Source organism: Eptesicus fuscus, chromosome 10 (assembly GCF_027574615.1).
Source record: "Eptesicus fuscus isolate TK198812 chromosome 10, DD_ASM_mEF_20220401, whole genome shotgun sequence".
In the NCBI taxonomy this organism is placed as follows: Eukaryota; Metazoa; Chordata; class Mammalia; order Chiroptera; family Vespertilionidae; genus Eptesicus; species Eptesicus fuscus.
In genome coordinates, this window is record NC_072482.1 from 91,601,308 (window position 1) to 91,627,690 (window position 26,383).

At 36.6% G+C, this 26,383-nt stretch overlaps 2 protein-coding genes across 4 annotated transcripts in view; one reads left to right on the forward strand and one right to left on the reverse strand.

Annotated features, from left to right (window-relative positions):
* SCAF8 (SR-related CTD associated factor 8) overlaps window positions 1–24,629 on the forward strand; it is a 68,874-nt gene extending 44,245 nt beyond the window's left edge. The window contains exons 9-20 of one of the 2 annotated variants that reach the window (XM_054722136.1): window positions 1,546–1,663; window positions 3,592–3,723; window positions 4,003–4,115; window positions 5,837–6,030; window positions 8,541–8,641; window positions 12,259–12,372; window positions 13,180–13,336; window positions 15,164–15,297; window positions 16,757–16,901; window positions 19,594–19,662; window positions 21,598–21,816; window positions 22,521–24,629. In XM_054722136.1, coding sequence (XP_054578111.1) covers window positions 1,546–1,663; window positions 3,592–3,723; window positions 4,003–4,115; window positions 5,837–6,030; window positions 8,541–8,641; window positions 12,259–12,372; window positions 13,180–13,336; window positions 15,164–15,297; window positions 16,757–16,901; window positions 19,594–19,662; window positions 21,598–21,816; window positions 22,521–23,974 — 2,950 coding nt within the window. In that variant the 3' untranslated portion in view covers window positions 23,975–24,629. Of the gene's footprint in view, window positions 1–1,545; window positions 1,664–3,591; window positions 3,724–4,002; window positions 4,116–5,836; window positions 6,031–8,540; window positions 8,642–12,258; window positions 12,373–13,179; window positions 13,337–15,163; window positions 15,298–16,756; window positions 16,902–19,593; window positions 19,663–21,597; window positions 21,817–22,520 lie in introns of those variants that run through there. The other variant, XM_054722137.1, reaches the window with a different exon arrangement.
* Window positions 17,777–18,682, reverse strand: LOC114227435 (PRELI domain-containing protein 1, mitochondrial-like). 2 transcript variants are annotated; one of them, XM_054722141.1, is made up of 2 exons: window positions 18,210–18,682; window positions 17,777–18,095 (listed from the first exon to the last, which is right to left on the reverse strand). In XM_054722141.1, exons 1-2 carry the CDS (start codon window positions 18,525–18,527, stop codon window positions 17,868–17,870), a joined length of 546 nt encoding a protein of 181 aa, XP_054578116.1. In that variant the 5' UTR covers window positions 18,528–18,682; the 3' UTR covers window positions 17,777–17,867. The 2 variants fall into 2 exon arrangements, with proteins under 2 accessions (XP_054578116.1, XP_054578115.1); XM_054722140.1 differs by having other exon boundaries at window positions 17,777–18,682.
* Window positions 24,630–26,383: the final 1,754 nt, after the last annotated feature.

Here is a 26,383-nt window from a genome sequence, read left to right on the forward strand (position 1 = left end):
GATAATCCTCACCTGGTGATATTTTTCCATTGATTTGGGAGAGAGTGAACAGGGGAGAGAGAGGAGAAACATCGATGTGAGAGAGACACATCGATTGGTTCCTTTCCACATGCCCTGACCATGCCCGTTGATCGGGCCTGCAACTGAGGTACATGCCCTTGACTGGAATTGAACCCAGGACCCTTCCGTCCTCAGCCGCAGCTCTTCCCACTGAGCCAAACTGGCCAGGGTGGGATCTTTTTTTTTTTTTAAAGAAATGATTGTATGTTTTTATTTAGCCAGCCTCCCCACCCTCACCCCCACCCCCAGCAATTCTGCAGAGCCCTACATTTTGTGAAGTTCATGAAAACAACATTGGGAAGGACAGTCTTGGGTGTGGTGTGGAAGGTGGGAGAAGGGAAGTGGATTGATGAATGGGGAGAACTTCTGGGAATCTTGTTTCAAACAGTTTATTAGTTTTATATATTGGGATAATGTATTTAAAGATTATTTATATAAAATAAAATACAAATATGTTACTTTGATAAAGAGATTCTACTTGAAAACATTAACAGCTGATGTTTTAGATTGAGTTGTGAAGTTAGAAGAAGCATTTGAAATTATGTAGATCAGTTGCTTGAACAATGTAAGAATCATCTATCTTTAATAGTCTTGACAGTAAGGTATTTATCCAAGGTAGTAATGCCTTCCATTATGAGAAGTTAAGTAATTATTGTTTTATGTTCTTTTGTTACTGAATCCTGTTTTTGATTTGCCATCTACACACTCATCCGTTCTGCTTTCTGAAGCAAGGAAACATTTGCTCCACTATCATTTGAGACATAGCCCTTCAGTTTTTGAAGATAGGTATCATTCTTCTCTTTAGGCTTATTTGCTCCAGATGATGTACTCTTTATTTAACTGTTTCAAGACTTCTCACCATCCTGATTGTCCCCTTTGGGATGCCCTCTTTTTTGTTCCTTTTACCTTGTGGCACCCAGAATTCCAGGTGTATTCCAGGTGTGAATTTCCCAGAGTATAGTTAAATTATTTCCTCTTATCTAAACATTGTTTCTGTTAGCATACCTAATAATATGAGTGCTTTTTTAAAGAAAGCAGATTAATTTTATCGATTTTATTATCCATTATAATTATAGATTTCATACGTACTAATAGAACATTTCTCCCACTCTTTCATAGTTAGAGAAGTTAAAGTGACTGTTTAAATACTTTAAACTGATTTTAGTAGTTTTATTGAGCTTTTCTTAAAATATTCTATTGTAAAAAGTACTAACATATAGTTAATAGCATGAGATAGTAATATCAAATCTTTATCAGAGTATCTCTAACATGTCATGTATTGCAACACAACTGAAGAGTATATTTCTATTTTAACATAGTAATGTTTTGAGGTATTCCATTTTCTTTGTTAGTATTCCAAAAATAAACATTGTAGTAGAGTATGTTTCATTTCCTTGGCTTTGGGGGTCAGGGTTGAATACTCTGTTATTTTTATATTATCTTTACTCGTTTTTAAAATATATTTCCACTTGTTTTTCCTTTTAGTTCTCACGTTTCAGAATCTGTGAACAATTCCATTTTTCATCAGATAGCAGAGCAACTACAGCAGCAAAACCTGGAACACCTCAGGCAGCAACTCCTGGACCAGCAGCAGCCTCAAAAGGTTTTTAGCGCCATCTTGTGGCCTTTGGAGTTATTGCTGACTGTATTCTATAAATTGATGTTTCTTTTAAGTATGGTGATTTTTCTTCAACTTATTAGGAAGATTAGTCCTTTTAGGATTTAACAATTTTTTTCTGTAGTCAAAATGTACTCAAGCAACTTATGAATGGACTGAGAACATTGTAGAAATTAATCTCAGTATCCTAGAAGTGGAGAACAGAAGACAGAGATGGGCTTTCAATACCACAACTTAGCTCCTCTCCACTCAGTCAGTTCCCTCCCTCTCAAGCAAGGTAGTGATGATTTTTGCTGCTGTTGATGGCGGTGATGACAGAATAGATTGCTGCCTTTACTTCAGCTATTACCATGTGGCAGGAACTTTATTAGGGTGATTACATTTAATGCTGATGAGATAGGTCTTTTGACTCCCATTTTATACCATAGAAAATTGAAGTTCAGTGAAATGAAATATCTTTATAATATTCATAACTTTTTGGTGAAAGTGAATTTAATACAACACCACAGCCATTTAAAATAAGCATTGTTAGACAAATAACATACACAGAGGTGAACAGAAAAGCAAGTCCTCAAGTAACCTCTTCTCTAATGAAGCACATACATCGTGTGGGCAAAGGCAGAATTCTAATTTCTGTAACAGGTACAAGTGAAAGACTGGAAATATGGAAGAGGGATAGTTACTTCAGTGCTGTTACAGAGGCAAAAGGTAGTCATGATGGAAGAGTTTATCCAAAAACAGATTTGTTCATCTATCATTGTGACACTTTTGAATTGCCTTAGTTGCAGTTTTATTTCACAAGGTTTGGGAGAAGCAGGAAAATCAAGGTGTAGTACTCTTGACCAGCTCGTAATTAACACCAAGTTATTGGAGTGAAAGGTGAAAATTAATACAAACTTGGGAATGTGATTCTAAAGAATCTCAGTCTCTCCCGTCTCGGTTTATTTAGTTGCTCTATACATTATCCATAATTTTAAAAGATACCGTAATAACACCCTTCTGAAAGGAGTAGATGTTCTTAAAAGCGTCATTGTTAAAAAATGAGTGAAGGAAAGAGAGTGGTGAAGAAAAACGACTTTTCTAATGCATATGGTAGATAGTGTTTGAAAATAATTTAGAATAGGAAGGTATATCAACAGAGTAGCAAATTGAATAAATTGTTTAATTGGCTCTACCAGTTCAATTGCCCTATTGTATTTAAGATAGGATTAATAAGTAAAATAAATTGCCAAAACCGGTTTGGCTCAGTGGATAGAGCGTCCGCCTGCGGACTCAAGGGTCCCAGGTTCGATTCCGGTCAAGGGCATGTACCTTGGTTACGGGCACATGGTGGGTGTGCAGGAGGCAGCTGATCGATGTTTCTCTCTCATCGATGTTTCTAACTCTCTATCCATCTCTCTTCCTCTCTGTAAAAAATCAATAAAAATATATTTTTAAAAAAATAAGTAAAATAAATTAAGCATTTTTATGTACCAGTAGGCTCAATATGGCTGTCTAAAAGTTTTAATAGTGTCCTAGAGAAAAGAATAGGCTTACTAGTGCCACCCTAAACATAGTCGCCCTGACCGCATGTGGAGGTACCATTACATATCATTCGTGATATCCTCCCTTTATTAATTCTTGATCGTTTATATTTTCCGCAATTAAAAATTCACTTGGAGACCCACTTGATTTTCTCATTCTATTCTAACATTATAGTCTTCTCCCCTTTTATGAAGTTCTGCTTTGCTTTTAATTAAACTTGGATTTACACAAAAGTGTAAGTTTAGATTGATCATAAAAGATTAAACATAGAATTTCTTTATGCTCTGGGCTCAATTTTTAGAAATTGTCATGTTTGTGTATTTACATTTTCATTTGTAATAATATCCACTATTTCTCAATGTTTGTGTATTTGTATACATTTTCAATAGGCAACCCCTCAGGATAGTCAAGAAGGAACATTTGGATCAGAGCATTCCGCGTCACCCTCACAAGGGAGCAGTCAACAGCATTTCCTTGAACCTGAAGCAAATTTGGATGATTCCATAGATATTCAGCAACAGGTAAAAAGTAAATGCTTTCCTGGGTCATAAATTTATAAATTAGAGAAAAATATTATAAAAGATGGTAATTTTTATTTTAGGTAGAATATTTTATTATTCATTTTATGTAAAACAGTAATGTCCTGAATGTTTTTTCTCCCCACCTAAGCTCTGCATTATAAATGTTTTACTATTAGACATTAATGCTACTATGGTGAGTAGTTTGTAAGGAAGAAATGTCAGCATGTACTGATTCTAAACTAGGCATTTTGTTTGTTTGCTCTTCTTTTGACTATTAAGGACATGGATATAGATGAAGGGCAAGATGGTGCGGAAGAGGAGATCTTTGAACAAGAAGCAAAGAAAGTGGCTGTTCGCTCAAGATCAAGAACACATTCACGCTCTCGTTCAAGGTTCTACATGATATTTAAAAATAGTTGTTTGTAAACATTTAAAATATTGGCTTTATTTCTTTGCATCAAGATGAAAGGGAATTTTTTTTCTTAGAATTATATCTTATATTGTCTCAGAAAGAAGTAATTCAGAATTTGCTAAACAGAAAATAGTTTGTTCTGTTTTTACTTGAATATATCTGTGGCCATTTATTTGAATATTATACATGAATCACAGCCATATCATGAGACCTTGATTTTGGATTATGTCTGATTATAGTTAACTAGAGGCCTGGTGTATGAAATTTGTGCACGGGTCGGGTCCGTAGGCCTGGCCAGCTATCAGAGCCGAACAAGTTCCCTGCCTCCCGGCCTCCCTGCCTCCTCCTTCCCTCTCTCCCTCAGCACCCTGCCGTCACCGCTGGTTGCCCGCCATGTTCTGCACTGCCTCTGGTGGTCAGTGCACATCACAGCGAGCGTTCGAACTCCTGGTCAAACTCCCGAGGGGACAATTTGCATATTAGCCTTTTATTATATAGGTTATTATATAGGATAATATTTTGATGACATCCACCTTTTAGGGTATTAATGTCTCAGAACAACAGTTAAGTCAGGCCGTGGAGGAAGTGTTAGAAATTCTATCGTATTTCTCACATTCCATTTCATCTCATAATAATACCAAAAATGATCATATAGATAACACTACAAAAAATATTTCATAAACAGTAATCATAATATCAAACTATTATAAAATACCCTATAAATGTTTTTTTGTGAGCTTTTCAACATGGATAAGGCACATTAATGTACATGCTCATTCAACTATGAGTTAGAAGGTTTTTCTTAACCTGGTAAATTTCTATGGAGCATGTATACATTGGCTTTACTATAAACTACATTGGATTTACACAAAAGTGTAAGTTTAGATTGATCATAAAAGATTAAACATAGAATTTCTTTATGCTCTGGGCTCAATTAAAATGGAAAGTCATTAGTCTTTTACATTTTTTATACCCTGTTTTCTGCACATGAGTACCCTGAAAATCTGAACAGTAAGTAAATGCTAGAAGAGGGAGCAGTATCTTTGATCACCTTTTTAGTCATTTCTTGTTTGTTTCAAGATGTTATGTGTATTGACCTCTTCTAAATGAGAGCCTGACCAGTCAGCTTTCTCTAAATCCACCTCATGTCACTGAATTATCTGGCTAAAGAAGTTATGTTAGTTATAATTTGGTTGTAGCACAGTGGCTTCTTTACTTGTCTTGTAGTGCCTCCTTAATAAGCATGTTGGAGAAGTCGAAAGCTTGTAAGCAGAATTATATAGTGGCCTAGCTCTCTGTTGGAAACATTCTTTGTTTTGTTATTATAACAATGTAGCATCTACCTCACCTAAAGGATCTTTTTATTTTCTTGTTTTTTTTTTTCCCTGTTTGTGACTCTTTGGAAAAGTAAATTGGAACACTAAGAGAAAGTGAGGCCCTTATGGGGTCTCATTTTCCTGTTCTTCATAGTTGTGGATAATAACCCAGACTCAGTAAGAACTATTGAAAACAAATATTTATGACTCATCTGTACCTAAGTAGTATAAAGATTTGAGAAAATGCATATTTGATACTTGATTATAGTTACATTTTTTAAGAGGTAGATAAATATAAAACAACCTTTTTTTTCCTCTCCGAAGTAAGAAATTTAATATAAGAAGAACATTGTCATTAGTAGTAAAATAAGATTTTTTTTTTTAGATCACCAAGAAAACGAAGGTCTAGGTCACGGTCTGGATCTCGAAAGCGTAAACACAGAAAGCGATCACGCTCGCGCTCAAGAGAGAGAAAGAGGAAATCATCACGTTCATACTCCAGTGAGAGAAGAGCTAGAGAAAGGGAGAAGGAGCGACAGAAGAAGGGGTTACCTCCAATTCGGTCTAAAACATTAAGTGGTAAGTGACAACACACTTTTACAAACTTTGGTGTCAACAGATACTAAGAAAAGAGTTATCTGCTACAGAGCCTCTAAATCTTACTGAGAATTTGGTAAATGAATAATTTTATCCTTGGCTTTTGTAATGTGATAGGGAAGAAAAGGGAAAGGAATAACAGTTTCTACTCAAATACTAATGTCGTTGAGAGTTAAAATTTTTTTTAAATATGTTTTTATTGATTTCAGAGAGAGGAAGGGAGTGGGAGAGAGATAGAAACATCAGTGATGAGAGAGAATCATCAATTGGCTGCCTCCTGCACACCCCCTACTGGGGATCGAGCCCACAACCTGGGCATGTGCCCTGAGGGAATCGAACTGTGACCTCCTGGTTCATAGCTTGACGCTCAACCACTGAGCTACACCTGCTTGGCCGAAAATTTTTTTTTTTTAATGCAAGTTACTAAATATAAGACTTGACTAATGATATATAAAGTGGACCAGGCGTAGTGTCTTTACATGAACACCGTGACTTCTGTGCATTCGTGTTCTAACCAGTTAACCACCAGGTCTGTAGGAGTAATTATTGTAGGAAGCATGCAAACTTTAAAGCTAATTATAAACTTACTGAAATATAGTATTGGAGACATTCCAATTGTATAAACTTTGCCTCCTCTATATGTTAATCTATAATGTATGATTAGAACAAATTTGATAGTAATGGGAGTTTATTTTAGGAGAGGGCTAGAGGAGGGTTCACGTAGTAGGAATGTGAGGTACAGGAAAATAAGTTGTAATTAGTGCCGAATTTGCCTAAAGGGTTCTTAGTGGGATATATAACTTCTAAGGTGAACCAGCAGACTGCAGATGGGCAAATTACATAAAATTGAACAAATTGTCTTTATTTGCAAAGAGCTAAACATGGGTCAGGTGATCTGATTTCCAGAGGTCTCCAAATATATTCTTTCTGTCTTGGAAATAGATAAATAATTGGTATAACTTGTAGTACTGCTGAAGCATCTTGGAAATTCAGGCTTCTAATTAAAGGCAGTAGCCACCTGCTTACTAAGTTCTGGCACTTTCAGCAATCTTTGGCTATTTTGCCAGGATCTTAATCTGATTATGAGAGGCAGTGTTAATCTAATGTTGCTCTAACTCACTCTGAAAGTTTCTATTTATCTCTTAAGGTAAGGGACTCTAAGGGAGCCGAAGGTGTGACCATAAAATCTCTACCATGCCTCTTCCCATGATTACATTTAAGGCATTCAGAATCTCCAGTTTTAGGATATGGCTTTTACCTGGTGTGTCTTTCATGTAGTTCCTTGCCTAATTTGTCATGTTGCTACCACCATTTACATAGTTTTGACTATAGAATTTATTTTCTATTGCTGTTTTTTTTCACGGGTAAACACAATAAAAACAAAACAGAAAGCACATGAAGTATGATGAGAAGGATGTCTCTTTTAAAAAATCTCAAATCTCTCCTTCTCGGAAGCAATATTAATTTTATGTGGTCCCAACACATTTTAAACATAGGCAGTAGTTTTCCCCTGCCGTTGGTCCTTAGAACACAAGCATTTTTATGAATAGTCAGAGGATATGAAATATCAACACACAGTAGCATTCTAGGAATCAAGTGTCTCCTCATGGAATGGGGGAGACTCATTTTTGCTTTAAAGTAAAGAAAAAGATGTTCAGGAAAAGGAGATAATTCATGGAGGCATGAACAGTACAGCTAAAAGTAGACAAGATGTCTCATGTGTAACATTTGTTTATTAATTGGTAGTGGCTTCCAAGTCTTTTATTGTAATAGTTAAGGAGTTCTAATTCAGTCTTTTGCTCTTCATATTTTCATGGAAATTATTATTTCCTTAAGGATAGGATACAGTTTTGAGATTTAAATGTTAATTAGGGACAAACATCCATTTAAACTTTCCAGCACAGAAAAATACTTTAGTCCGGCCAGTGTGGCTCACTGGTTGAGCGTCGACCTATGAACCAGGAGTGTTAGCCTGTGAACAGCTCTAGCCCCGGTGGGAGGTGTGCAGGAGGCAGTCAATTGATGATTCTCTCTCTCATTGATGTTTCCATCTCTCTATTCCTCTCTGAAATGAAATAAATGCACATTTTAAAAAAATACTTGAAAGGTACACAAGATTGCAATGAAAAGTGTTTTGAAACTTGGTTGCACGTTAGAATTACCCGTGGTATTTTAAAACTCCCAACTTCCACTATGTCATACTCCATACTATTCATCATCTTTACAGTGGGATCCAGGTACCCAAAGTGATTCAAGTATGCAGCCACGCTTGAGGACAGGTGACATGATAGAGGTTGGCTTGGCATAGGTGCAAATGGATAGATACCTAGGATTTTAGTTGATTTTAAATAGAAAAGATAAAAATGTCAGTAAACATGTATTTTAAATATGCTGTCTTAAATTTTAATGTTATTGTTAGTAGAGCTACTCAGCTCCTTAAAAAAAGGAACTGTCTACGTGACTTAGGTCATTTGCCTCTTTTTTCTGGACAGTGTGCAGCACTACCCTCTGGGTTGGTCAGGTGGACAAGAAGGCAACACAGCAGGATTTAACCAACCTGTTTGAAGAGTTTGGACAAATTGAATCCATTAATGTAAGTATCAGTTTTTAAATAACAGTTTAAGGTTAAAAAAAAGAATAGAGTTTTCACTCATACAGAGAGTCACTTTGGTTTCTAATTAACTTAATTGTATCTGCTTATACATATCTTTATAAGGATTGTTCAACTTTCATCATTTCTGTATACATTCTACTGCTGTTTATCATCTTGCTTAATTAATTTTTAAAATGGAATTCTAACAAAAATTCTTTGGAGTTTTATAGTAGTCTAACACTTGATCCCTAAAAACATTGAATTTTGAGTTAGCAGCAGGAACTAGTGTGATCTAGTTTAATTTATTTTTATAAAAAAGAAACCGAGTCCACAGAATTGTAATCCACCTGCACATGAGCGCACAGGTAGTGTGGGGACACAGCTGGACTTTGAGGTCCCAGTCTTTTGTCATCCTCTTCTTTCCTCCCTTCCCCTTCTTTGTCTCTTCCTCTCAAAGCCAACCTTAGACAAGAAAGCCTGTGTGGCCAGGGCATCTCCAGTCACTTGAGCTTCACTCTTTAACTCCTCAACTGGATTCGTTCAGTGGTTTTGCCCCGCCCAATCTTCTTTGAGTAGTTTCTTCTTCCTGAAGGGCTGTTGTTCCTGGGACCAGAACTAAGTAATGAAATGTTTTATAGTTTTTTAATACACGTACAGTTAATTAACCCTATGATTTTATTTACTGTTATACTCTGTTTATTGGACCTTTTATCATTATTTGCTGGAAAATTGACTGATTTTCCTTTCTAGTGTTAGATCGCAACATTTGTTATATGTTGAAACTTTTCATATTTATAATAGCATTCTTTATTTGAATTGAATTTGGTCATTTAGTATTTTACCTTCAAGTATGTAAGATCTGATTAGAGCCTCACAAGAATCTGGTTAAGACATTCAAATATATATGTATGTATATATATATTTAAAAAATATTTTTACTGATTTCAGAGAGGAAGGGATAGAGGGGGAGAGAGAGAAACATCAATGATGCGAGAGAATCATTGGTTGATTGCCTCCTTCACATCCCCCAATGGGGGTCGAGCCGGCAACCCAGGCATATGCCCTGACCAGGAATCGAACTATGACCTCATGGTTCATAGGTTGATGTTCAACCACTGAGACATGCTGGCTGGGCAGAAATTCAAATATCTTTAATTTACCAGTGAAAAAACTAAATTATTAGCCCGAGTTATAAAGAAAATAAATTGGTGATTGGTTAATAAATAGGTGATTGGTTGAGTGTTTCAACTTAGCTATTTCAAATTTGTCTTTCTACACCATGGGAGTGCTGTAGACTTTTTAAATTTCACCTGTCAAAACAAAGCTATCATTCAGAATCCATGATCATCTAATCTATAAATGTTTTTCTCATTTTTTCCTACCCTCAAACTGGTGGTTCTCAGCCATAGCAGTGTATCAGAAATGTGTTGACATTTGAAAAAATAGGGGTGCCCATGATCAGTATCTTTAGAATTTTATCAAAGTACTACAAAGCCACGCGTCAGTGTTCTGAATAGATCCTGAATCCAAGTTAGCATTTTGGATTTTCACCTTTTTGTGACATTTGTAGTCTTTCTTGTACCACAGTCATTTGGGCATTAGCTTGCCTTGTCGCCACCCTCTCCTGTATTACCACTTAAATGCATGATACTAAAATTACCACGTGATGAAGCCTGGGCTAGTCTTCTGGAGGAGGCGAGACGCAGGGAGCTGGGACAGGCTGTGTAGCTGATGGCTCTTGCACCAACACGTCTGCTGACCTGCCCCATTTGAATGGAGCTCCAGCTGACCATAGGATGAACCAGCTAGCCCAGAACTACACACCTGAACTACAGAATTGTAAATGAAATGAAATAAAATGGGCCAAGACTCCAATGAGAGAATGAAAACCCTTAGGAAGAAGAGATCATAAACATGAGCTACATGGAAAAAGCCATCATGTCCACGTGATGCCAGCGAGAGCAACTGGGTCCTCTGCCCTGGCGTATCTTCCCAGGTTGAGCCCAGAAGAAAGTTTACTTCTCAGAAGCCTTCCATAACTACCATAAGTGGGGACCCTTCCTCTGGAATCCACTAGACCATTGTCTTTACACTTCATTTGCACCTCAGGTGCCAGCTGGGACTTGCCCAGTAGCTCTACATGTGCCTCTTGTCTTTCCCAGACTGAACTTGCAGGAGGTCAGGGTCCTATCTTATTTTATTTGCATTTCCCACAGTGTCAAGAACAGAGCTTTGCATATAATAGAGACAAAATAAATATTTGTGGGGCTATTTTATTGTGCACATAAATAATAAAATACTTTATGTGGGGGGAAAAGCATAGTACTTACAACTAATAGGCACTAAGTTATTTATGTATACTGGTGATAAAATCCTGGATTTGAAAAATTGATGTAAGACTTAGAAGACCTTTGAGGACCAAGAAAAGTTCGTTAGGTTTAGCATTTAGTAGGTTATTTGAGAGTTTGAAAAAAATATTTTCAATTGGTTGGTAAGGAGTTGGGTCTATATCATAAGATTTGAAGAAGTATGTAAGGAGTTAGGTAGACTTCACTTTTGAAAGGTTTGGTATTATAATGACAGTAGCTTGGCCCTAACCGGTTTGGCTCAGTTGATAGAGCGTCAGTTAGCCTGTGGACTCAAGGGTCCCAGGTTCGATTCCAGTCAAGGGCATGTACCTTGTTTGCGGGCACAGCCCCAATAGGACGTGTGCAGGAGGCAGCTGATCGATGTTTCTCTCTCATCGATGTTTCTAACTCTTATCCCTCTCCCTTCCTCTCTGTAAAAAATCAATAAAATATATTTTTTAAAAATGACAGTAGCTTGAAGAGTTAGTTAGCAAGACTGAGGGAAAGGTTTTTATTTTTAACAAATAGAGTTGATGAGATATTGGGTAATGATAAGGGGATAGAATGCCTTTTGAGTTCTTCAAAAGCAACTGAAAGGCTCTGTTTTTTTCTGAATTAATACATTAAGGATAATTTTATGATCTGGTAGTCTATTGAATAATTAAATGCTTTGTAAATAAAAGTCTCAGATCTTTACAATGAGGCTATTTTTCTATTCATTTTAAAACCCACTTCCAGAAATACTTGGCCAAAATTACGTTGTGTAACTTCCAAAGCTGTAGTTTTATCACTTATTATAGTTTATAGACTTTGTACTAAGGTTAAGATACCCCAAACAATTCTTCACACATCACTCACTATTATTTGGAAAAATTGAAATAATACTGTGAATAAATTGTATGCTTTCAAATATGTTGGCCATACAATATTATTTTCCTTTTATCTAGTGGCATTGTATGCATGTTTGTATACTTTTTTAAATAGTTCTTTATTGTGTATTAGATACACATTGATTGATACGTGATTATTTAAGATTTCGCATCCATTATGGCTTAGAGTGAGACCAACTAGGTTTTGGATTTTGTTTTTTGTTTTAAACTAAGTAATTAGTTGTACATGAATTGAAACAATAAACAGATAGCTGGAGGAGGAAAAGGGAAAATGATTCAGTATTCATCAGTAGTTAATGTTCTTTTTCATTAAAACCATAAAATGCCAGAATGAATTGCCCTCCTTATATCCTTCTAAAGGAAACATTTTTTTTAATAGATGATTCCTCCCAGGGGCTGTGCTTATGTCTGCATGGTTCATCGACAAGATGCATTTCGGGCTCTTCAGAAGCTTAGTTCTGGATCATACAAAATTGGGTCCAAGGTCATTAAGGTGAGATTGGGGTAAGGGGACACATGCTTTTGTTTTATTGGATTATTAGAATATTTCCGTATTTAATTCATTTTTTAAAATGTTAATGGGCAAAATGCGACAGAAATTTATTAGTATTATTGAGTACAGAATTAGATATAGACAGATTAATACAAAGCTTTAGTCAATTTCTATTATTTCTCCTTTTTAGCCTATTTCATACAACCCAGACCCTTATGAAGGTTTTATTTTTATCTTCCTTTAATCTTTAAACTGAGTAATTATTATGTATTTTTCCATTTTTACTTCTTATAACTAATTTACACTTCTTCGATTTGGAGATGATTTATTCCATCAGTTTCTGTAACTGAATTAAAAACTTTAACATAACTGCTTTCAATGGAGTTAATGTGCCCATGCTTTGTCATTCTATGGCAGAGAGTTTCCTGTAAATTCCAGGGTCACTGGTCTCTTTTCTGGAGTACCAAGTTTTTGTTTAAATTATAAGAATTATTCTAATTATCGATAATGTAGCTTGGCATTTTTTATGGTGAAAAGTAGTTTTGGATATTGTTCCTGGAAATGTGTTGTTTTAAAGTTATAGTAAGAAGTGGAAGTATCCAATCTAATGCAGTTTTTATTTTACAAACAAAAACGGAACATGGGAAACTTTTCCTGGCTGCTGTTCTCTCGTAGTGATGCTGTGCCTGTCCAGCTGATTTTTAAACTAATTTTATTTCTATTTACAATGTCCACATTTTTTTAAATGTTTTGCCCAGTTTTTACAGTATTGATAAGCTTTCTTTTTCCTCTCCTAATTCCTGATAGATTGCTTGGGCTTTAAACAAAGGTGTAAAAACAGAATACAAACAGTTCTGGGATGTGGACCTTGGAGTTACATACATACCATGGGAAAAAGTTAAAGTGGATGACTTGGAAGGTTTTGCAGAAGGAGGCATGATTGACCAAGAAACTGTAAATACTGGTAAGAACCTAAAGGTAGTTTTATTATTTAAAAAGCACACTTAAACGTTTGTAATTGGTAAGAGTTTTTCATGATAGGGTGAATTGTGTTTTTATTCTATTTCCTGGCTTCTTTCTTCCAAAAAGAGAAAAAATATGAAACACTACTATGTTCAATGTATATGTTTCATGGGTTCTATTTCATTAAGTGTCAGAGTATAGAGAAGACAGTATTTTAGAAGTCTACAAATGTAGCATTTTTAGTGTCTTTAACAAAGTTTTCCTCTTCAAAACAAAGAGTTATATATTGTGTATATGGAGGTTTTTTTTAAAACTAAATATTTTAATTCCTTGAGTTTAAATGAGAACTAGAGATTTCATAAGCTTCTTTGAAAAACTTCCTAGATTATTTTGGTTAGTGTCCATGTTGAGAATGGTTCATATTTCTGTAATTTGAGAATGCTTATGTGCCCATACTTTGTATTTTATGGCAGAGATCATTTGCTTATAACCAAATGATCGTCTGACTTGCTCTTTTAAAAGCCTTGTCTTTTTATTTTAAAAAATGATTAGCAATTATAACCAGTAAGAAATCTTAAAGTAATTGAAATATGATATGTATGTTATTGCTTCACATCTTTGTAGCATAATTAGCTAATTTTTAGAATACTTTTGTTCTCAGGCCAACTCATATATTCAGTCACTTTTTCAGTTGTTTTCTTCTTGCCATTTTCTCCTTTTACTTCTTGATAGATGTTCCTCCAGAACATTTATTCATTTACTAAATATTTTAGTTCCTGCTGTGTGCCAGGCATAATTTTAGGAACTGGGATTATAGCAGTAAGACAGACAGACAAAACTATTTCATGCAGTGCACATTGTAGTATAGGGGTTGATAACCTATAGTCCCTGGGCCCAATCTTGTCGGCAGCCTCGTCTGTAAATAAAGTTGTACTGAAACACAGCCATGCTCACTTAAGTTTATCTATTTTATATGACTTTTTTCTCCCCACCACTTTAGTATAGGAAAAATTTGTCCACCCATGTTCTAGTCACTAGAATCTAGTGGAAAGATAGATCATGAACAAAAGAGATAAACTATACAGTATTTCTATGTTTCTAAGTTTTAAGAAGAAAAATCAAATAAGGGGGGCTAGGCAGTCTACTTGTGGAGCTAATGCAGTTTTTATCGGAGAGGGTGATAGTTGAAGGGGTGAGATGTGCAGCTATCTGGGGAACGCATTCCGTACAGAGGAACAGCAAAGCCTGTTCAGAGATCAGGAGACCAGTATGGCTTGAGCACAGTAAGTGAGGAGTGCGTAGTAGGAGATGAAGTCAGAGAGATACAGAGGGGTGACCTCCTGTAGTCTTATTAGTCATTATAATGACTTTGATCCTTACTCTGAGGGAGGTGGAGAATCATTGGAGGAACCATTAGACCATTCTATGTTTGGATCGCTGTATTTTCAGAAAGAATTTTCGGTACTGGGTTAGTACTTGTTGGTTTTTCCCTTGTGACAAAATATAGAATAAGGTTGGTTCCTCTTATGTCAAACCGCCTTTGCGATACCTATGTATTATATCCCTTCTAAGTGTTTTCTTAGACCAAATATTTTTGTTGTCTTTCATTTGTATCTCGTGTCATGCTTCTTTGGACTCGTCCTTAGTATCCTAATTAGATTTATCTGGGCGAAACCTAAATTGGCACCTATAGCTATGGACCCATCTTAAAGATAGATGTGCCAAGGTAGATGAAGGACTTAGGCAAGCAAGAAGTAAGTGTATACATAGAAATAAAATGAAAAGTTGCACTTATCTAGAGGAAATCAATTTCAAATATTTTGTTTAGAATGGGAAACTGTGAAAAGCTCAGAACCTGTTAAAGAGACGGTCCAGACAACTCAGAGCCCACCTCCCGTTGAAAAGGAAACAGTGGTCACAACCCAGGCAGAGGTTTTTCCTCCACCTGTTGCTGTGTTACAGGTTAGTGCTGGGTGTTTTTGTTGCTGAATGTGGTGTTTTACGTTTCTGTTTTTACTCATGTACTTACTTTATAAAACCTGGAGGAAATTGTCCAAAATGCAACAAATAAGAGTTTACACAAACACTTTTTTAAAAAGATTTTTTAGAAATGATCTAATTCATATTTAAATACTTATTTATAGAACAGATGGTTACTGATTGCCTGCTCTGTGGCATTTATTGTTTTAGGCACTTGAGATTGGGATACCTCACTGAAAAAAAACAACAACAAAAACCACAAATCCCTGCCCTTAACAGAGCTTTTGTTCTCCAGAAGGGAGACAGAAAATATAAAATAAGTAAGTTTATGAGATACTATGGAAGGAAAAAGGTAGTGAAGGATGATTAGCTTGAGTCGTTGCCACAGTCTTAAATAATAACCATTTGGCTATCCAAGGAAAAGGCGCATGCTTGGTGTGTGTGAGGAATAGCAAGTAGGCTGGACTAGTAGAAACGAGACCTCTAGAAAGACTTTGGTTTTCAAGCTGGGATGTGGATCCTTTGGAGGATTTTGAAGGAAGAAGTGACTTGACCTGCCTTAAAGTTTTAAAGGATTGTGCTGGCTACTATTTTGAGAATGGACTAGTGGGCATTAAGCAGGGAGACCAGTGAAAAGACAGAGCAATCCCAGTGAGAGATGATGATGGCTTAGATTAGACTGATAGCAGTGGAGGGAATGAGAAGTAGTCAGATGCTAGGTGTATTTTGATGTTATCACCAATGGAACCTCATGGCACAGTTAGATTTGAGTTGTGAGAAAGAGCAGAGGGAAGGTTTTTGGTATGAGAAATTGGAAAGATGGAGTTACTTCTATCTGAGAATGGGAAAGACTGTGGAAAGCGTGTTTTTGGGGAAGGACAATTGGAAGTTAAGTTTTGTGCATATGAAAAGTTAAGATGTTGAATAGACTATTGATATAATAGGAATTTAGAAGAGCGGTATGGCTATACTGCAGATAAATATTTGGGGATTATTGCATCTAGGATGAGTACAAGGTATTTATGCTAGGAGTAGAAAATAAACTTATGAGAAATTGGAGTAATTTTAAAGCTGTTATTGACATGTATCCTAGGTTGCATAGCAAAGTTAGGTACTATAAACTTACTGGGAGATGGCAATTTAAAATTGAGCCTTATGTTCACTATTCATATAGGTGCCATTACTTTATATCACTTGAATATAAGGTGGATTTCACAATCTCCGCATACACCATCGGTTGAAAACTAGTGCCTTGCTTTTACCCCAAGTAGACTGACTTTTACAAGTATTCAAAAAGGAAAGGAACAAAGCAGCTTAATATAATGGTATTTGTTACCTTCCTAAACAAGAAATAGAAATAATTTACCTTTAGGTGTTCCAAGATGTAATCATTGCAGATGGATAAAATGATTTATGGACTTTTTATTTTCTATCCACAAAGATTCCAGTAGCACCAGCTGTGCCTACAGTTAGTTTAGTCCCACCAGCATTTCCTGTGTCAATGCCGGTTCCTCCTCCTGGATTCAGTCCAATACCTCCACCTCCTTTTCTACGAGCAAGTTTTAACCCTTCACAACCACCTCCTGGTAAGGAGTTTTTGTCTTATTAATGAAAATCTATTTAGAATATCATTTCTTTTTCCAGGTTAAAAGACTATATAGTGCAGTGATTTTTTAAATGTTAGCATGTTGGAATCACTTGGAGGGTATGTTAAAGCACAAATTGCTGGGCAATTTTTGTTGGGGACCACACATTAAGCATTGACAGAGAAGAAATGGAATCCTTTAAAATCATTGAAGTGCTCTTAAAATAATTTAATATTTATGGTGAAATTGTTATATATTAGCTCTTTATAGTTATTATTCATTGGAAAGTGTACATTAAATTATATAGATTGTTCTCCAAAAAATCATTAGGGTTTCCATTTTGACATTAGAAATAATATCTTAAAATGCTAATTGAATTCGTAATACATTTTTGACCTAATTATTGATAAACAAAAGTTCTTGAAAGCAGTGTTTCTAGGTAAAAACTATAGATTACTTAAATAACACATATTAAATATAAGTAATTGCTTACATAGAATTGTTTGTCTATTATGACAAAGAAGGTACTATACTTCGATTTTTGTAATTTAAGCTCTTAGCCATTGAATAGAGTTTCTTTTTTTTTTTTTTTTTGAATTCAACAAATATTTATTGAGTGTCTATTATGAGCTAGATATTGTTCCAGATACTTGGGACACAGCAGAGAACAAAAAGGTCCCTGCCCTCATGGAGCTTACAGTCTAGTGTTTATGACCTCTTTGCCTGCATGCTGTCCGTGACCCTGGGCAAATCTCTCCTCAGCTATCCAATGTAGGAAGAAGCAGGCCTGGCCCAGACATGGATAGCATGTCTGATGCATTGTAGATGCCAAACAGATACCACTTCCAACCCACTTCCCAGAGAGTAGATCAGGCTGGAAGGTGACTTTTAATAATAAAATACAGGGGGGAGGGCAGAGGGGTGCAGCAGGTGGGTGGGGTGCTGCCGCACCAGGGTCTGGGCTGGCTACACGAACTGCTGCTGCTGCTGCTGCTTCTTGGTGGCTGCCTGGCTGGCAAGGTCCTTGGCCTTCTCTGTAGCTGCCAGTGCCGTCTCCTTTGCCCTCGCCGTGGCTTCCTTGGCCGTCTCAACAAGGGTTTTGGAAGGGGCCTCACCTTGCAGCTTGGCCAAGATGTATTCAAAACCCTTCATGGACTTGGTCACATTGCTTTTGAACCGGGCGAGACCAAATTCCTGGACAGCTCTGGAGACGCCAAATAAGCTAGAGGAGACCCAAGCTTCCCGGCGGATTTCGGTCCAGCCGCTGTTATCAGAGTTCACACAGTAAACACATCGTTCCTCCACCACCATCAGCCGGGCGTGGTTGATGTTCCAAGTGAAGGTGGTCATGGTCTGGTTCTGTGGGTCCACAATAGAATCCTCCAGGATGTACACTGAGTGAGCAACATTGGCAGGAAATAGTCGCTCGGCCCAGCGGGGCATCCTGTTGGTCTTGGTCAGGAGTCTCCGGGACAGGAGCTTCTGGTCAGGGGTCACCTCCCGGTGCACTATGTCTTCCGTCAAGACATGTGTGCTATAGGGATTCGGGTACCGCTCCCAGAAGGCAGCGAACACTTGGTCCCAGGAACTCCAGAGCACGCTGTGGCCCAGGAAATACTTCACCATTGTCCCGGCCGGGCGGGGTCAGCACCCGAGCAGCATCAGGGGTGCAGAGCCCAGGGGCCACGCGGAGGCCAGGCCCGGGCTCGGCGCACGGCCGCCAGGCACCAGCTCAGTCACCGCCCCACTGCACCCCAACAGCAGGCGCCGCCATGAGGAGTTGTCGGACCCTGAATAGAGTTTCTAAAAAATACTAATAAGGCCAAAAAATGAATTTATTGTCTGAAAATACTTGTAATTTATTTGTCTTATGACATAAAGTTTTAAAATTACAGTTTACTATGTTATTTGAAATTGATGCATATTTTAATAAGAATTTTATTTTTGTATATTTTAAGTATTTGGCAATTACTTTTGTCAAAGTTTTTAGTATTTGTGATTTGAAAATTATAATATAATTTCAATAGATATTTTAAAATGATTATTTCAAAAACCATACCGCTCAGACTTTATAAAGTCATTGTCGAGCATTCATTTGTTGAAAATCACGTATCTTTTTTTTCTTTAGCCACTGTTTTTTAATTGAATTTAATGATAGCTCTGTATTTTAAAAATTCAAGGAAACAGGTTTATAGTTTGATCATTTAGTATTGAAAATCATCAAACAGCCAATATTAAATTGGAGATTTATTTCAGTGCTCAAAACATAATATAGTAACATCCAAGATTAAGGAAAATAAATACCTTTTACAGATGACATTGTTGCATATAATGTTATCAGCAGCTTGAAATGCAATGTTTAACTCCCCAGGTAGTCACCATGCTAACATATAAACAGGTTGCCTGGCTTGTAATCTTTAATTTTGTAGCGTTGTAGAGAGTGGCACAGGACTCCTCTTAATGAGGAACTCTGCATTGCCTTAGCACACTCTATACTTTACTAAGGCTCAAATAAGGTAGTATATATAAAAGTACTTTTTAAAATGGAAAATACATTCACAAATACGAGATTGTAGTAATAAAAGACTTTTTTAAGGATGTAGAATTTGATTTATAAATATTGAAATCATTGCTTTAAAAGAAGTAACTTCTCTTAGGCTGTTTTATTTTGGGTCTTTTTTTTTCCATGTAGGTTTCATGCCACCTCCAGTTCCACCACCTGTTGTACCACCGCCTACTATTCCACCAGTAGTACCAACATGTGAGTTTTCTGTTTTAGGATTTTCTTAATTCATGGAGTGTTAATGTGTTGTTTCTCATTCTTTTGAATTATTGTTCTTTTTTATTATGAAAGTTTTTAGAAACACTTTTTTTTTTTTGTTAAATGATTTCTAAAAAATTTAACAGTATCAAATGTCAGTCTATGTTCAGATTGGCATTCTTGTCTCAAAATGTCTTTTTATAGTTGGTTTATTTTAGTCAAAATTCAAAGAAGGGTCCCTACATCATATTTTTGTGTGTGTGTATTAAATATCTTAATCTAGAGTAGTACTGCCCAAACCTCCCTTTCTTTTTTAATTCCTTTTTAAAAAAATAGGTTTCTATTGATTTTAGAGAGAGGAAGGGAGAGGGATAGAGAGATGGAAACATCAATGTGAGAGAGAAAAATCAGTTGGCTGTCTCCTGCACACCCCTTACCGGGGGTTGAGCCCGAAACCCGGGTATGTGCCCTGACCGGGAATCAAACTGGTGATCTCTTGGTTCATGGGTTGATGCTCAGCCACTGAGCCACACCAGTTGGGCTCTTTTTACATTCTTAAAACATTTGATTGATTAAAGAAACAGTTATGCAAGGTTCCAAATGATGTATTTGTGTGTTGTTTTTTTTTGTTTGTTTATGGTATTGAATTTGTCCCTCTATCTCCTTGAATTTCCTATGAATTGGAAGTTTTTAGCACCAAAGACTTGGCTTCTTTTTTGGTGAGAATCCTTAAAGGTGGGGTGCATCACATCAGGAGCCATGCAGTGCCTTCTTTTCCCACTTTAAATGATGTTAAGATGTATCAGAGCATTCAGTATTAGAGCCTGGTGATTAAAAAATGTTTCCCTCAAATTTGCATCCTATGGTTTCCATCCATTGATCACTATTACTTAAATCTAATCTTCATTAATTTCAAAGTGGTAATCTTTCGAATTTTATAATTCTTTGTGTATTGCTTAACTAGAATTTTTCTATTAAAAAAAAACTTCCTCTTATTATCTAAGAGTATCTAGTTACCTTGACATACAGTTTGTACATGTAGATGCTAAATTCTTTCCTGTAAATGCCTTTTTTCAGAGTAATGAGTTAGTTCTGTATTAATTCCAGTGCTATCCAATAGCTGAAGCTGGAGAGGATTTCTCTTATTTCTCCTCTTTCTCTCCCTTTCCCTCCACTACTTTCTCCTCATTTTCTTTAGTGTTTACAGATTATGGATGTTTGCTTCCAAGCAGTTGCATTTACTTTTCTCTTTGCGCTTTAGTTTGTTCCATTTTCTTTTTAAAAAAATACATTTTTACCGATTTTAGAGTGGAAGGGAGGGTTGGGAAAGAAGTGATTGAAACATCAATGATGAGAATCACTGATTGGCTGCCTCCTGCACACCCCCTATCAGGGATCAAGCCTGCAACCTGGGCATGTGCTCTGACCAGGAATCATACCATGACCTCTTGGTTCATAGGTTGATGCTCAACCAGTCCCCCTTGGGCAGGCTGCTCCATTTCTGACAATGAAAGACCTTTGATACACACTGTGCTAGGTAATACAGGGATGCTATGAAAGAATGTAGTTTTTATTGTAAATGAAATAGAGGGACCAGAAGAAAATTCCTATAGGGAAGGTCCTCGAGTAACTTTGTTTCACTCAATGTTGTTTGGTTACAATGTTTATGAGATCCTTAGGAACTTAACACTTGTTTATATCAACTAGCCTATAGTTAGTTACACCATTTTAAAGTCACAGAACCTACCGACAACCTTAAGTGAGGACCTACTGTATGTTGTTAATTGAACATTCATACCAAACAATTGGGGAGAGAGGATAGGGAGTCATTTAAAAGTTTGGCAAGGCCATTGTTATTCATGGTTAATATTTTAACTTAGCACATGAATGATGAGATAATTAAGTCTGAAATACAGTCTCTCACTCTTTAAACAGCTTTGGTGCAGCCGCCATTATCCATGACTCCAGAAACGGTGAAAGAGGTTGGATTTGGTAGCCTTGTTTTACCAGGCGGTTCTGTTGCCAGCAGTCTTGCTCCTTCCACTCTGCCAGCTGGAGCTGTTTTTAATCCTCCCCCTAAACAAGCAGAGCCTGAAGAAAAAGTACCTCATCTGATAGACCATCAGATTTCTTCTGGTGAAAACACCAGATCAGGTAAAAACTAAAATGAAAATCCCCAGAAACATAATTAAATCAGAAGTACTGCTTCCATATACTGGTGGTTAATTCCGAGGTGCCATGAATTTGTAACCGGTTTAATGCACACATATTGAAATGCAATTTTTAAAAAGAGATCACTGTCCCCTAAAATTTATATTAAAAACAAATTTTGTTATTCTGTTCAGGATAGTATAGATTTTGACACCTTTCCATTGAGACCTCATTCCTCGACTTATTTTTTTCTTTTGCTTAATGGGACTGATTTAATGTGTTATCAAAATAAGATTGCACAAAATATGAATACCTACAAAACGATAAAAATGAACACATACTAAGTATAAATAACTTACTTACGACAGGTATTATTTAGCCAGGTCTAGAAATAAATATGGTGTTTGAAAGCAGCAAGTCTTTTTTTTTTTCTTCTTCTTTTTTGGCACCACTGTTAGTATATTAAGAATTGTGGTTTAAAGGTGGCAAATCAGTATAAAACCTGGCATTTTTGTTAACTTAAAGATCATGTTTAATATTTAAATTTTACTATAACTGGTATTAATTTTAGCTATAATTCTTACTTAGTATTTAGTATACTTTGAATTTAGCTGATTAACTCTAAGCTAACTGCTGGAAATTATAGCATTAGTTTTCTTTTTATACCAGAATAATTTTTTTTTATTTTTCTCCCCTTTCCATTTTAGTGATTCCAAATGATATTCCAAGTGGCTCTGCAATTTTAGGAGGACAGCCGCCAAATGTGACAAACAATTCTGGGATTCTTGGAGTTCAAAGACCAAATGCACCAAGTAATTCTGAAATGCTTGGAGTCCGGCCATCTAACGTTTCCAGTGGTTCTGGGATTATTGGAGCCCAGCCTCCAAATATGCTAAATAACTCTGGAATTTTGGGAATACAACCACCCGGTGTTTCGAGTAATTCTGGACTTATGGGAGTACTACCCCCCAGTCTCCCTAACAATTCCGGACTTATAGGAGTACAGCCACCCAATGTTCTAAATACATCTGGACCTATGGGAACACAGCCACCCGGTGGGCCTCAAAGTTTACCCCCCTTACATCTCTCTAATCAGAGGATGCCTGTAATGCCAATGTTAGACCTACGTCCAGGACTAATACCGCAGGCACCTGGACCAAGATTTCCTTTGCTGCAGCCTGGAATTCCACCCCAACGAGGACTCCCTCCCCCATCGATGCTTGATTCAGCTCTTCATCCACCTCCCCGTGGTCCTTTTCCTCCAGGAGATATTTTCAGTCAGCCAGAAAGACCTTTTCTCATTCCTGGAAGGCAAAGTATAGACAATATTGCTAATCCAGAAAAAAGGATACCGCTTGGGAATGATAACATTCAACAGGAAGGCGATAGAGATTACAGGTTTCCTCCTATAGAAACCAGGGAAAGCATGAGTAGACCTCCCCCAGTGGATGTGAGGGATGTGATTGGACGGCCTGTAGATCCAAGAGAAGGTCCTGGAAGGCCTCCATTAGATGGCAGGGATCATTTTGTAAGACCTCCTGTAGATATTAGAGAGAACCTTGTGAGGCCAGGCATGGATCATCTTGGTCGAAGAGACCACTTTGGCTTTACTCCAGAGAAGCCATGGGGGCATAGAGATTTTGATGAGAGAGAGCATCGGGTTCTACCTGTCTTTGCTGGTCCAAAAGGCTTACATGAAGAAAGAGGGAGATTTCGATCTGGAAGCTATCGATTTGATCCCAGAAGTGGTCCTTGGAACAGAGGATTTGTTCAAGAAGTTCACAGAGATTTTGATGACCGCAGAAGACACTGGGAGAGGCAGAGGGATAGGGATGACAGAGATTTTGATTTCTGCAGAGAAATTAATGGAAATCGTCTTGGACGAGATAGAATTCAAAACACCTGGGTCCCCCCTCCCCATGCTCGGGTTTTTGATTTCTTTGAAGGGGCCACTTCTCAACGAAAAGGTGATAATGTGCCTCAGGTTAATGGTGAAAATGCTGAGAGACATGCTCAACCACCACCTTTACCAGTACAGAATGAACCTGAACTTTATGAGAAACTGACATCTTCAAGTGAAATAAACAAGGAGAAGAGTGACACAGTTGCTGATATAGAAAGTGAACCAGTGGTAGAAAACACAGAAACTGAGGGGACATAATCATCACTCAGTAGGTAAAAAGATACCTTTTGTAAAGTTGTCATCTCCCTGTAATAGATTAATGGCCGACCGGACCGTAGTTGTTCACTTTCGTCTGCCAGAATTAAGTTAATCTGATGTTCATGTTCACTTTTCTCTTAAAATAATTGTACAACTGACTTGTATAGACATTGTTCTTAATATGAACATGATAGGTAAACATTTTTTATTTTTCTGATAAAATATAAATGTTGCCCCCAGATTCTTTTAACTTCAAGGAAATGAATAACAGCTTGTCAGAGACTTCCTATGGAAGAAAGGATTTTTTAGATACTACTATTAGGTTGGATATGGTAATAGGTATATTCCAGAATAGCAAGCCGTGGTATATCTTATCCATATCTTTAGGCTGCTGCAGAATTTTAAGGTAATAGACAAAGCTGTGATATTTTATGCAAAGACTGGCTCTAGATATTTGAGGAGCACAATACAGAGATTTTAAAAAGTGATTTTGTAAAATCTACACTATGGTCTCTGTTTCTCCAAAGTAAGTGTTTGTGATTTGTTCCTCATACTGCAGTGAGTAAAAAGAAAACAACAACATAAATATTAAAGTACGTTTCAATGTTGGGTGAATTTTGTTTTTAGATGCCAATAAAACTTATTTGTTTGATAACAGTGTTCTAGGAATTGTATTTTTTTAACCCACAAATTCTTAAAACCCTGAATCGTTAGCTGCATGTGCTTAGTTGCAAAAGGTTTCTTTTACTCTTAATAACAACAATGAAGAACTGTGGTGGAAAAGCATGTACTTTAATATAAAAACCATGCAGTCTCATTAGTTTGTATATAAAATCAGTGTATATTGTGTGAGTCGTAGGTTATTTTGTTTCTCTGTATGTCTGTATTCATGCACATACAGAGAAATATAGATGTTGATAGTTCAGAGAATAAAATATTTTTAAAAACTGAATAGGATTAGATAAACTTGACATTGCTTATAGTTACAGCTCTTAGCCTTTATGAAGGGGAAAATAAATATCTAAAGAAATATGTTGGCGGTTTGCTAATTTAAAAAATATATAATTAATCATGAAGCCAGATTTAGCATGGGCCCAAATTTCATACAAATGCTTGCTTGCATTGCGTTGTTTCACATTATATTTACTATTCTGCATAGATAGTGCTAGTACTAAAGTACTTGCCAGTCACTTGCCTGACGTGAGTATCTTAATGGCACAAAATGTATAGTGTTGTTGATGGATTTAAAAACATTAATTTGTATACCAGGAACAAAGTGTCTATCGTGTATTTTGCAGGCTCTGGTTACACTGTTCAGATTAATCTCCAAGGTAAACTGAATAGCAGAAAAATTTGGTCTTGGTTTCTGTTATTTGTTTTTGTTTTTATTTTCATTCATTTATTGTTTGTGTCTCCTTTGGGTTTTACATATGTATACACATGTGTATAAAACCATTGGTGTTTTTTCATTTCTAATGATGGCTTTCATTTGGTCCTACTTTCCTGTGCATTCCCAACAATTCTTCATTTGCTCTATTTATGTAGAAGTCTTAAGTTAGGCTTGTCAACAATAACCCCACCCCCATGATAAGATCATACCAGCTATTTAAAATTGGATGTTTTTGCTAACCGTATCTGATGATGTAGAGAGCTATAGGTCTTTACTGTTCCTGGCCAAAAAGAAAGTCTTTTCTTCTTACAGATTCTGAAATAGAAATAGTGCATTATTTTGTTATTTGGAAAAGTGGGTGAGAGGGGGAATCTAGTGTTTATTTTTAAGGTAACTCAGTTCAGTTCAATAATTTGAATTGGTTTCCAATCTTTTCCTTAGGGTAACAGGGAAAACTGACAAAGGCACAACATTTTAATGTTTGGGAAAGATTTGCCTTGTCTTCAAGGAAATGACATGGACTGGAGTGTCTCTCAGATGCCTTTAGTTGCACTTACCATTATTAAAATTAAATGACATGCACTTGGAATAGGTAATAGGAAAGAAGGTGAGACTTTTCACTGGCTTCTAACCCCAGGCTTTTTAAATCGCTGTTGGCCTTCATGTGCAAGCTTAAAAACAAACTATGTGCAGGTATTACACTGGTTGGAAGATGGAGGTGGTGCAAGTTTCCTCGTCATTTGTCAGTACAGAATCTAGAAAGCTATCTTGGAAATGTGTGACGCTCTTAACGTAGCTGAAAAGAATTTATGTATACTTATTCTCCCAGTGAACTTGTTTTGTTGAATATTTAAGTGAAAGGATATTAATCACTTTTGTACTGAATTTTCAAAATTGATATTTATGTTCAGTTTTTAAAAAAATGATGCACAGAAGAGTTAATTGTTTTTGATAAGTTTGACATAGGCCCTGTCACATTTTTGATGCCTTTGGTCACAGTGCTATCACTAGAATGCTGG

Bases quoted from the DNA above. Each gene is read 5' to 3' on its own strand.
- LOC114227435 (XM_054722140.1), bottom strand. From the start codon at position 18,527: ATGGTGAAGTATTTCCTGGGCCACAGCGTGCTCTGGAGTTCCTGGGAC.